This window comes from Rana temporaria, chromosome 8, assembly GCF_905171775.1.
Source record: "Rana temporaria chromosome 8, aRanTem1.1, whole genome shotgun sequence".
Classification (NCBI taxonomy): Eukaryota; Metazoa; Chordata; class Amphibia; order Anura; family Ranidae; genus Rana; species Rana temporaria.
Genome location: NC_053496.1, coordinates 176,196,986 through 176,209,700, shown reverse-complemented (window position 1 = coordinate 176,209,700; position 12,715 = coordinate 176,196,986). Strand labels below are relative to the sequence as shown.

At 45.1% G+C, this 12,715-nt stretch overlaps 1 protein-coding gene across 1 annotated transcript; it reads left to right on the top strand.

Moving 5' to 3' along the window:
* Positions 1 to 7,387: 7,387 nt before the first annotated feature.
* LOC120909514 (gastrula zinc finger protein XlCGF26.1-like) lies at positions 7,388 to 12,715 on the top strand. Its single transcript, XM_040321290.1, has 5 exons — positions 7,388 to 7,424; positions 7,535 to 7,684; positions 9,683 to 9,824; positions 10,424 to 10,919; positions 11,088 to 12,715. The coding sequence occupies exons 2-5, from the start codon at positions 7,586 to 7,588 to the stop codon at positions 12,217 to 12,219; spliced, it is 1,869 nt and encodes a 622-aa protein (XP_040177224.1). The 5' UTR covers positions 7,388 to 7,424; positions 7,535 to 7,585; the 3' UTR covers positions 12,220 to 12,715.

Here is a 12,715-nt window from a genome sequence, read left to right as displayed (position 1 = left end):
AGTTGAGCGGACACCTGGATGTTCGGGTTCGATGGGTTCGGCCGAACTTCGGAAAAAAGTCCGGGTTCGGAACCCGAACCCCATTGAAGTCAATGGGGACCCAAACCTTTTAGTACTCAAATGTCTCTAAAACACTAATGGAAAGGGCTAGAGGGCTGCAAATGGCAGCAAAATGTTGGTAAGAGCATGGCAAGTACTCTGCAAATAAATGTGGATAGGGAAATAACTTAAAATAACATAAAATAAAAAAAATATGGAGGAAAAACTGCAAACACTGGAGGAAACACTGCAAAATATATTTTTTTGCCCTAAATGGATGTTTTTTTAATAGAACAATAGAAGAACGCTAGCTAAAGTGTTTATCTCACACGTACAGATATGGAGGAAAAACTGCAAATTCTTTATTTTTTTTGCCCTAAATGGATGTTTTTTGAATAGCACAATAGAAGAAAAGTATCTAAAGGGTGTATCTCACAGTAACATATGCAGTGCTGGTGTAATTTGATTTCTGAAGCAGGACTGACTCCTATATATTTCTGTCCCTATAAGCACAATCAGGAACCTTTCCCTAAAGTATCTAATGCAGAGTATCTCACAGGAACATATGCAGCGCTGGTGTAATATGATTTCTGAAGCAGGACTGACTCCTATATATTTCTGTCCCTATAAGCACAATCAGGAACCTTTCCCTAAAGTATCTAATGCAGAGTATCTCGCAGGAACATATGCAGCGCTGGTGTAATATGATTTCTGAAGCAGGACTCACTCCTATATATTTCTGTCCCTATAAGCACAATCAGGAACCTTTCCCTAAAGTATCTAATGCAGAGTATCTCACAGGAACATATGCAGCGCTGGTGTAATATGATTTCTGAAGCAGGACTGACTCCTATATAATTCTGTCCCTATAAGCACAATCAGGAACCTTTCCCTAAAGTATCTAATGCAGAGTATCTCACAGGAACATATGCAGCGCTGGTGTAATATGATTTCTGAAGCAGGACTGACTCCTACATAATTCTGTCCCTATAAGCACAATCAGGAACCTTTCCCTAAAGTATCTAATGCAGAGTATCTCACAGGAACATATGCAGCGCTGGTGTAATATGATTTCTGAAGCAGGACTGACTCCTATATATTTCTGTCCCTATAAGCACAATCAGTAACCTTTCCCTAAAGTATCTAATGCAGAGTATCTCACAGGAACATATGCAGCGCTGGTGTAATTTGATTTCTGAAGCAGGACAGTCTGACTCCTATATATTTCTCTCCCTACAAGCAGCAGCAGCAACTTTTCCCTACCCTAACTAAAGCAGAGTGACGTGCTGTGCTATGTGCCTCTAGCTTATATAGAGGCTGGATCACATGCTGCACTGGCCAATCACAGCCATGCCATTAGTAGGCATGGCTGTGATGGCTTCTAGGTCACACAATTAAAACAAATGGTGATTTGCTGCCCTGCAGCGCACCATTACATTTCCGAACACCGAACCCGAACTTACAGCAAATTGTTCGGGTTCGGGTACCAAAAACTCAAAAGTCCGGTACGAACCCGAACTTTACAGTTCGGGTTCGCTCAACCCTAACCACAAAGCTTCATCAAAGCACCACCAGAGCTTCACTGAAGCATCAAAAACACATCATAAAAGCATGTTGAAGCAAGTATAAATGAGCCCTAACTCCCAAGTTCAGATTACCCCCCTCATACACTACATATACCGAGCCCTGGAAATATGTGTGTGCCCGTATGGCACCAGTAACTTCAGTCCTTTGGAAGAAGAAGTCAATTAGCTAGATTCAGTAGATACGCCAGCCTAAGTCTGAATCTGCGCCGACGCAAATTTAAGTGTATTCTGTTAACCAGATACGCCTAAATTAGGCTCAGATACGAGCGGCGTAAGTGTCTTACACCGTCGTATCCTAAAGTGTACTTTTCAGGCTGACCGCTAGGTGGCGCTTCCATTGCGGTCGGCCTAGAATATGTAAATGAGTAGATACGCCGATTCACAAACATACGCTTGCCCGACGCAGTACAGACGTATAGTTATTCCATCAAATAGCTGGACTAGTAATGTTAAGTATGGCCGTCGTTCCTGCGTCGAAATTTGAAAATTTTACGTTGTTTGCGTAAGTCGTCCGTGAATAGGGCTGGACGTAATTTACGTCCACATCGAAACCAATACGTCCATGCGGCGTACTTAGCTGCAATGCACACTGGGATATGTACACGGACGGCGCATGCGCCGTTCCTAAAAAACGGCAATCACGTCAGGTCAACCCATATTAACATAAAACACGCCCCCTCAGCCTATTTTGAATTAGGCGCGCTTACGCCCGCCGCATTTACGCTACGCCGCCGTAACTTAGCAGGCAAGTACTTTGTGAATCATGTACTTGCCTCGCTAACTTACAAACACGATACACTACGCCGCCGCAAAGTTAAGGCGGTCTTTCTGAATCCAGCTACTTGAATCTTCAGCTAGCCAATGTAGTTGGAGCACTTAGATTTCCTGTTTGGCAGGAGTGATGCAAAGTCTATTGTGGAACTCCCGAAGCAGAAAGAACACTTTTACTGCCTGGCAGAAGATGAGGGCAGCACAGTGTTCTACAAGTGTAGGCAATATTGTCTGGATGCAGTGTGTCTGTATGATGTGCATGTTCCCACTCTCCAATCCTGCAACCAAGGCCCAAAGGAGATGTCCTTGAAGGCAGACTCTTCAGGTAGCCCGACTGGCTACTTCACAACTGGAACACTTCAAGTCGTCTGTACAGGTGTGACTGGAGATGCAACTGGGATCCCCCTCTCAGGTAGGATGTCCCTGACCTGTAGGGATGAGCCGAACACTCCCCCGTTCGGTTTGCACCAGAGCCTTCGAACGGACCGAACGTTCGCGCCAACATTTAGAACCCCATTGACGTCTATGGGACTCGAACGTTCGAATTCAAATATGCTCATAAAGCCTAAGGCCTCGTACACACGACGGGACATGTCCGATGAAAACGGTCCACGGACTGTTTTCATCGGACATGTCCGCTGGTGGATTTTGGTCTGATGGCTGTACACACTATCAGACCAAATTTCCCCCGGACAGCGAACGCAGTGATGCGGCCGCGCCGTCGACGCGGTGACGTGCGCGACCCTGGAAGGTCAATGCTTCCACGCATGCGTCGAATCACTTAGACGCATGCGAGGGCTTTCGGCCGAGCAGACATGTCCAGTGAGTTGTACAGACGACCGAACATGTCCGACGGACAGGCTTCCAGCGGACATGTTTCTTAGCATGCTAAGAAACATTTGTCCGCTGGAAACCTGTCTGATCCGCCGGAAAATTGTCTGGTCGGCCGTACACACGACCGAACATGTCTGCGGAAACTAGTCCGCCGGACCAGTTTCAGCGGACATGTTCGGTCGTGTGTACGAGGCCTAATATGCAAGTTATTGTTGTAAAATGTCTTTCCTGACATGTTCGGTCGTGTGTACGAGGCCTAATATGCAAGTTATTGTTGTAAAATGTCTTTCCTGACATGTTCGGTCGTGTGTACGAGGCCTAATATGCAAGTTATTGTTGTAAAATGTCTTTCCATGGCAGCCTACGTGTGGGTTAATCCCGCCTCCTCTCCAATGCTATAGATCCCCATACCCATAAAAGTCAGCTCACCTCTCAGTACCGTGTTTCTTTTTTATCCTCCTCCATGGATTCAGGATGCACGTCATTCAGACGTCCGACAGAATAGCATGGATAGCACACTTTAGCAATGCAGCTCGGATCCCAGCCATGGGCGGGTGGAGAGCTTTGCAGCAACTTCTCCAATATACTGCGTTGTTGCTGTGTGTGCTGAAGAATCTGGACTCCTCGGCTGGTAAGGTCTGACATCATCTTCATGGCAGTCACTTCTGTGTTATATTTGTGAAGTGTCTATCCGCGTTTTTCCCCCCATATAGCTTAATATTAATATATAGCTTGGTGTATTGTTTATTTGTGCCCTCATCTCGGCTGGAGCGCTTCTGCGTTCCAGCTCGCCGTATTACTTCCTGGTCGCAAGCGCCGTTGCCACTCACGCATGCGCGGTGCCCACTCCCAGAGTGAGGCTTGGTTCCAGCATGCGCGGTTGGCGGGACTCGCAGCGGCCGCGCAGGCGCTGTTGGGCCGCTTTCCACCGCGCAGGGGCGTGCGTGGATGACACGTGACGTCACCGGTGGGTGATTTAAAGCAGCTGCTCGCCTGTTTCTATTGGGATTCCCCTGACAGGCGAGCAGCTGCTGCAGTGATACTCGGCTATCCAGGTCAGTGAGCAGGATCTGCCTATGGCATAGGCAAGATCCTCTTTTCTCTTTTTCTTGGGGCCTTTTTTTTTTCAGCATACCCACCCATGTGGTCTGGCTAGTTATTTCCCACACGTAGGCTGCCATGGAGTCTGTCAGGAAAATTTATTATCAGATACTTACCGTAATTTTCCTTTCCTGATGGACTCCATGGCAGACGGAGTTCCCACCCTAGAAAAGAAGTAGTCGGCTAGTTACGGAACACGGTACTGAGAGGTGAGCTGACTTTTATGGGTATGGGGTCCTATAGCATCAGAGAGGAGGCGGGATTAACCCACACGTAGGCTGCCATGGAGTCCATCAGGAAAGGAAAATTACGGTAAGTATCTGATAATAAATTTTCCTTTTTGAGAACCCGGGTCTTGCCCCAGGGAACATGTATCAAGGGAAAAAAAAGTTTTAAAAACAGTATTTTTTTCTGGAGCAGTGATTTTAATGATGCTTAAAAAAAAAAAAAAAAATTCCTTTAAATATCGTACCTGCTGGGTGTCTATAGTATGCCTGTGAAAACGTCTTTGAGAACCCGGGTCTTGCCCCAGGGAATATGCATCAATGGAAAAAAAGTTTTAAAAACGGTCGTACCTGCTGGGTGTCTATAGTATGCCTGTGAAGTGGCACGTGTTTAGGTCTGTCACCTGCACAAAATGAGATTACTATAAGAAAAAAGTAATTTAAAACTGCTTGCGGCTTTAATGTAGCAGAACGGTGATCTGCCTTGTTTACATATTCTTTCGGAATGAGCACCAGTTGCCAGCGGACATTGGGTCCACTGATTGGCTCCCGCTAGGACAAATCACAGCGAGAGTGGGTTGCAACCCCACATGTTCCTGTACGTGATTTCACGCAGGAGAGCCCTGCAGTAAATGTAAGTGGGGTGGTCGGCAAGTGGTTAATTACAAAGGAACTAATGGGAGTCTTACGAACACATAAATGCACAATGCAAGGGAGGGAAAAAATATTTTATAGGAAGGAAAAACACGGCAGGTAAGCAATTAACATACCTAATTTGTTTTTGCTCATTTACCTGCAACTTTGTAAGAAGGTTGCAGGTCTGATGGCTCCTATTTTTTAACCATTCCAGTGTTATCCTATTATGTTCACATACTGAAAATAGACAGGACTCCCCCTTTAATGACATTACTCACAAGGTGGTCTTTCCCAATTATATTGAGTGGAACAAAAGCACGTCTGAAAGAGTGTGAGTGTACAGACACAGGAAAAGATGTCAGAAATGGGGAGGAAAAGATGTCAGGTGCAGACAGGAAGTGATCTACAGACAGGAAGTGAGGTAACATATGAACAGGAAGTGATGTAGAGGTCTAAAAAGGAAGTACTGGGTCAGAGGTGAGTTGGGAGGAAGTAGAGGAGAGACATTGTTGGAACTGGCAGCAGAGGAGGTAATAAGATATTAGAATTCCATCTAAAACCTTACTAGTCTTAAAAATGCTTTCTATACCTGCTAACACCTACATTAACTAACCTGTGCAAGAAAAAAGATGTACTGTCTATTCTTACCTATTTTCAAGCCTCTCTGGTCTGGTCATGTGACCTGGCTTTTATGTGCCATCCAGTGAAAGCTGCAGAGGAGAGGAGGGACCTATGGGAGATTTCATGGCTCCCGGCTTTCACAGTCATTGTTGGAAGTTCTCGGACTAGTTAGGCTTTAGCTGGATTTCTACTTTAAACCTCACCCTGGGGATCCTCCACCTGCTGACTGGAGAGTCGAGCAGGATTCTGGGAGGTCACATGACAATATTATTGCTTTTTCAAAGCAGACTGATCATCTGGTGACCATTTAACTTTCAGAGTGCCTTCACCTCACTTCCTGAAATACAGGAGAAATAATGACAAGAAGATTCTAGAAGTCACCAAGAAGATCACTGATCTGCTGACAGGAGAGGTGAGCGGTGCCGGGAATTCTGGGACATTATCCAGTAACAGACAAGGGATGTGTCTGGATGGTGACTGTATCATTGTGTGTGTCAGGTTCCTATAAGGTGTCAGGATGTCACTGTCTATTTCTCCATGGAGGAGTGGGAGTATTTAGAAGGACACAAGGATCTCTACAAGAACGCCATGATGGAGAATCAGCCGCCCCTCACATCACCGGGTAAGAGGAGACTGTATTGTAAAGAAGAGAGCAGTACGGAGGGTCCACCTAGATCCCCCATCATCTGTCCCTTTCCTCTGTATTCCCGGGATTCCACACAGGAAGATCACACCATCCCTCACCATCATCAGGTAGGTGGGAATGAGCCACAAGAACTGAAAATGAATTCTAAGCTATGAGAAGACATTCCAATGTGTAATCTCTTGTTCCTTTTTTCTGATATATTTGATCATTTTTGGGGTTTAGGGTGAAGAACTAAAAAACATCAAACCTGAGATTAAAGCGGAAGAAGAAGAGACATTGCTAAGTGGAGCTCAGCCATCTATGGAGGAGGGAGGTCCTCTATATTCCTGGGATTCCACACAGGGAGGTCACACCATCCCTCACCATCATCAGGTAGATGGGAAGAACACAGAAAGTGACTCTAGACTGTATGAGATTATACTCTTCTTTCAGCCTATTTGCCATCACATTTTTTTTTCTTTTTAATGGCTCAGTATAAAGAACAGATGTATGTAAAAAAAGATGTTAAAGAAGAAGAAGAGGAGACGACTGTGATGGGTTATCAGGAGTCTATGGAGGAAGTTGGGATGATAGTGACAACTAAAGAGGAGGAACCTTTTCTAGATATGAGCACGGGTGAGTAATGAACACTAAATAAATAAACTGCTTAAGAATATAGATTGATGATTGGGGATATGTAGACCTTTACATCAGGTAAAATGATCTCTACAAGGACGTCATGATGGAGAATCAGCCGCCCCTCACATCACCGGGTAAGAGGAAACTTTATTGTAAAGGAGAGAGCAGTACGGAGGGTCCACCTAGATCCCCCATCATCTGATAAACACATAGAAACAATGTATTCAGTCAGTGTGTGTGTTTCCTACAGATGGATCCAGTAATGGGAACCCACCAGAGAGATGTCCCCGTCCTCTGTATTCCCAGGAATCCACACAGGAAGGTCACACCACCCCTCACCATCATCAGGTAGGTGGTACGAGAACTCAAAAAAAAAAAAATTCTAAGCTATGAGAACTTTCTTCTATGTAATCTCTTGTTCCATTTTACAAATGTGTTCTGTCATCTTTGGGGTTCAGGTTGAAGAACTGAAAGACATTAAAGCTGAGATTAAAGGGGAAGAAGAAGGGATGTTGATGAGTGGAGCTCAGCAGTTTATGGAGGAGGGGGTACCTCTGTCTTCCCGGGATTCCCCAGAGGAAGATCACACCATCCCTCACCATCATCAGGTAGGTGGACTCAGAGTGTGGAAATATTTCGGAATTGGTTAGATGGCATTCTTCTATGTGTAGCGCCTGGGTACTTTATAGTATCGGTGCTAGTTAAATTTAAGGTTAGATCAGAGTGTAGATAAACTCTGATCCAAATTGTTATGTGCAAAACAGGGTCTCTTTCTCAGCTTGGCTGTGCTGTGGGCTCATATTGTTGCACTGGGGTGTTCTTCCAACCCCGGTGCTGCAGGTGGCAGCAGTGGAGTCAAGGTACGGGTGCTCTTTCCCAGCAGCCAATCAGGAGGGCTTGGCCTCCCTGTGCATGCTGGGGAGGGGTATTTATGGGACAGACGCCATGGGTTCTGGGTCTTCTTCTTCGAGTGTGGCACCCACCTTCAGAGTGACCATATCACGGCGCCCCAGCGTTATGGCCTACCTGGCCGGGGCGTGCGTGCCACGCGGTGTTCCTGGTTCCGGGACCATGTTGGCCCAGAGCATCTGAGCAGCGACGGGGATCCAGTGAGTGACTGGGTTCCCACCTTTTGAGGATCCCAAGCTGCATTGCTGTTCAGTGGGGAGTCCGTCTGAGGAGCGTCATTGAGAGGCTGACGATCCAAAAAGGCCTTGACAAACCACCGGGGATCAAGGTAGCCAAACACTGAAGGATTGATCACCTGTCAGTCGGTGCTGCCTGCATCCCCATCTTCATTTGCAGCTCCTTCTTTGTGCACCTCACATTTTTTCACTTTTTTTTTTTGCTGTTTTATCAGTATATGTTTTTTTTCTTCTGTAGGTCTTAAGTCTAGTTATATGTCATCATGGGTCCTCTTCCTCCTTGTGTCCCTTCAATTGGGGGTGGGGGGGGTTTGCTAATTGACATGATGCTGCTATTTTGTTCTTTTTTTGCCATAGATAGCGTTTATCCTTAGAATTCACCGTGGCTTCCGGGTAGGGAATCCCGCGGGAGTGGGCGTTCCTATTGACATGCCAATTGATTGACATGCTAAACGACGGCGCATACAGCGCGTCACGACTTCTCGAAAGAAGCTCGGGTCGGCTCGCAGGCGCCGAATAGAGCCGAGCTTCTTTCGGGAAGTCGTGACGCGCTGTATGCGCCGTCGTTTAGCATGTCAATCAATTGGCATGTCAATAGGAATGCCCACTCCCGCGGGATTCCCTACCCGGAAGCCGCGGTGAATTCTAAGGATAAACGCTATCTACGGCGAAAAAAAAAAAAAATGGTCAGTGTAATTTTATTTGCAGAACTGGGCTGGATGTAGTGTTAGAAATTTTTTATAGGGTGAACCCCCGCTTTAAGCTTCATTCCGACATTGACTGTACGCTGATCTTCTTTCTTTTTTTTTTTTTTCGTACATACCGTTATATCTTTATTCCCCCCCCCCCCGGCTTCCGGGTAGTGAATCCCGCGGGAGTGGGCATTCCTATGCACAGGCTAATTGATTGACGTATGACATAAGCTTCCCCCCGGCGCATACGGCCGCGTTACGAGTTGCCGAAAGAAGCCGAACGTCGGTGCGCAGGCGCCGTATAGAGCCGACTCGCAGTCCGGCTTCTTTCGGCAACTCGTGACACGGCCGTATGTGCCGGGGGGAAGCTTATGTCATATGTCAATCAATTAGCCTGTGCATAGGAACGCCCACTCCCGCGGAAGCCGGTGGGGGGGGGGGGGGGGATAAAGATATAACGGTATGTACGGCAAAAAAAAAAAAAAAAGATCAGCGTACAGTCAATGTCGGAATGGAGCTTAATGTAATGTTAGAATTATTTTTTGGGGTGAACCCCCGCTTTAATAATGCATACCGGTCTTGTCCCTCCCCTAGTGCTTATGCGCAGGTACTGCAAGAGCCTGATATCAGGTCACATTCTTAAACTTATACTGCTTACATTTATGAAAATAAAACTCATTTAATAATAAATGCACTGCATTCATTCGTGTCGTTTATATCTGCCCGGAGTTCAGCTTTAATAAATATTTTCTATTATTTTGGGGTTCAGGGTGAAGAACGGATTAATATAAAAGCTGAGGTTAAAGAGGAAGAAGAAGAGACGTATGTGGGGGGTGATCAGCCGTCCATGGAGGAGGTTGGGATGATTATGAAGAGGGAACAGGATGACATTTCTCCACCTTTCGACACAAGTAAGTAACAAACACTGAAACTGGGGAATGAAATGTACAGTTCAGTTAACCCTTGAGGGTATAAAGTGAAGCTTGATAGAAGCAGCCAATTCATGAGAGGGAACTGTGGTGACCGTTGATGGAGTTTCTGTGGGTAGGGGTAGGTCTGTTAGTGCAAGGTGAGGAAAAGCCAATACATGTCTCTTCCTGTTTACACTGTGATTGGACACAGCTAATCACATAGTAAAGAGCCTACATCAGAGGCTCTTTACAGAGATCAGTGATGCGGTGGGTCAGACTGACATACCACACCAACGATCTCCAGCGGGCGCACAATTGCGGCTTATCCCGCTGGATGTCATATGATATCCAGTCAGGATAACGTAACCACTTTGCATACATCATTCTGTTATATGGGGTGTGGGAAGTGGTTAAAGAATTTGCAAATTGTATACGGACTCCGGTATGAAGACTTTTCTAATTGATTTTGGAGGGAGAACCGGAGTCCAGATTTGAGATCGGAATTTTCCACTTACTCCACTAATACGTAAAACTCCAGTTATTTGTCATCTACTGAAATATTTTACTATTTATTTATTTTTTTCATTTCTTTCCATCAGATGGATGTGATGTGAGGAATTCCTCGGAGAGACATCTTCTATTATCTGCTGATTGTAAGTCAGAAGATGATGTCATCACACAGGATCCTCCAGGAGGAAATCCAAATACACAAAATATACATCACAGACCTTCCTGTCCGGAGACATCAATGGATCCCTCTGATCAGGGGGAATCTTCTCATCAATCACATACTATGATTGTAAATATCCATGTAAGATCTCACACTGCAGATAGATCAACAGATCCTTCTAATCCCGAGGAATCTTCCTCACCCCATGAAGGAGATCACCGAGGTGACCATCTATTCTCATGTACAGAGTGCAGGAAATCTTTCACTCAGAAGGGAAGCCTTATTCGGCACCAGAGAATTCACACTGGAGAATGTCCATATTCATGTTCAGAGTGTGGGAAATCTTTCACTCAGAAGGGAAGCCTTATTCGGCACCAGAGTATTCACACTGAAGAAAGTCCATATTCATGTTCAGAGTGTGGGAAATCTTTCAGTGGGAAAGGAGCACTTTCTACACACCAGAGAATTCACACTGGTGAGCGTCCTTATTCATGTTTAGAGTGCGGGAAATGTTTCACTCGCAAACACGATCTTGTCCAACACCAGAGAATTCACACTGAAGAAAGTCCATATTCATGTTCAGAGTGTGGGAAATCTTTCACTCAGAAGGGAAGCCTTATTCGGCACCAGAGAATTCACACTGAAGAAAGTCCATATTCATGTTCAGAGTGTGGGAAATCTTTCAGTGGGAAAGGAGCACTTTCTACACACCAGAGAATTCACACTGGTGAGCGTCCTTATTCATGTTTAGAGTGTGGGAAATGTTTCACTCGCAAACACGACCTTGTCCAACACCAGAGAATTCACACAGGTGAGCGTCCATATTCATGTTTACAGTGCGGGAAATATTTCACTTACAAAGCGACCCTTGTTAAACACCAGAAAATTCACACGGGTGAGTGTCCTTATTCATGTTCAGAGTGTGGGAAATCCTTCATTCAAAAAGGGGCCCTTGTTGAACACCACAGAATTCACACAGGTGAACGTCCTTATCTATGTTCAAAGTGTGGGAAATCTTTCAGTCATCGAATAGCCCTTGTTAGACACCAGAGAATTCACATGGGTGAGCGTCCCTATTCATGTTTACAGTGCGGGAAATCTTTCACTCAAAAAGGGGTCCTTGTTAAACACCAGAAAATTCACATGGGTAAGCGTTCCTATTCATGTTTACAGTGCGGGAAATCTTTCACTCAAAAAGGGGTCCTTGTTGAACACCAGAAAATTCACACGGGTGAGCGTCCTTATCCATGTTCAGAGTGCGGGAAATCTTTCAATAAAAAAAGAGCCCTTGTTAAACACCAGAGAATTCGCATGCATGAGCACCCTTTTTCATGTTTAGTGTGTGGGAAATCTTTTAATCAAAAAGAAGCCCGTTTTGAACACCAGAAAAGTCACATTGATGAGCATTGTTTTTCATGTTCAGAGTGCGGGAAATCTTTCATTCTTCAAGGAACCCTTGTTAGACACCAGAGAATTCACACAGGAGAACGTCCTTATCCATGTTCAGAGTGCGGGAAATCTTTCAGTGATCGAATAGCCCTTGTTGAACACCAGAGAATTCACACAGGTGAGCGCTCTTATTCATGTTCGGAGTGCGGGAAATCTTTCACTCAGATAGAAGGTCCTGTTAGACACCAGATAAGTCACACAGGGGAGCATACTTATTTATGTGTGGAGTGTGGAAAAACATTTCACTCTGAAAGGAAACCTTTTGAAACACCATAAAAGTCACACAGGTGAGCGTCCCCATTCATGTTCAGAGTGTGGGAAATCTTACGTTTGTAAATAAGACCTTATTAAAAATCAGATAATTCACATAGGTTCATGTTCAGAGTGCAGGAAATCTTTCAATAAGAAACATAATCTTGTTAAAAATCAGAAAATTCACACGGCTGAGCTTCCCTATTCATGATCAGAGTGCGGGAAATCTTTCATTTGTAAAGGAAAGTTAAACACCAAAGAATTCACACGGGTGAGCGTCCTTGTTTATGTACAGAGTGCGGGAAATCTTTCACTCGGAAAGGACAACTTCTAAAAAAAACAGAGAAGTCCTGCTATCCTCTAAGTGCGGGAGTGAGTCATCCTCATTTATCCAGCTTGTCGGTGTCCTTCCCCCTGTGTTCATAACGCTGGGTACAATGTATATCCTCTTATTGCCACATGTGAATGCAATCTTTTGATGAATGTGTTTATATCTCAATAAAGTTTTCTATGCATTAGA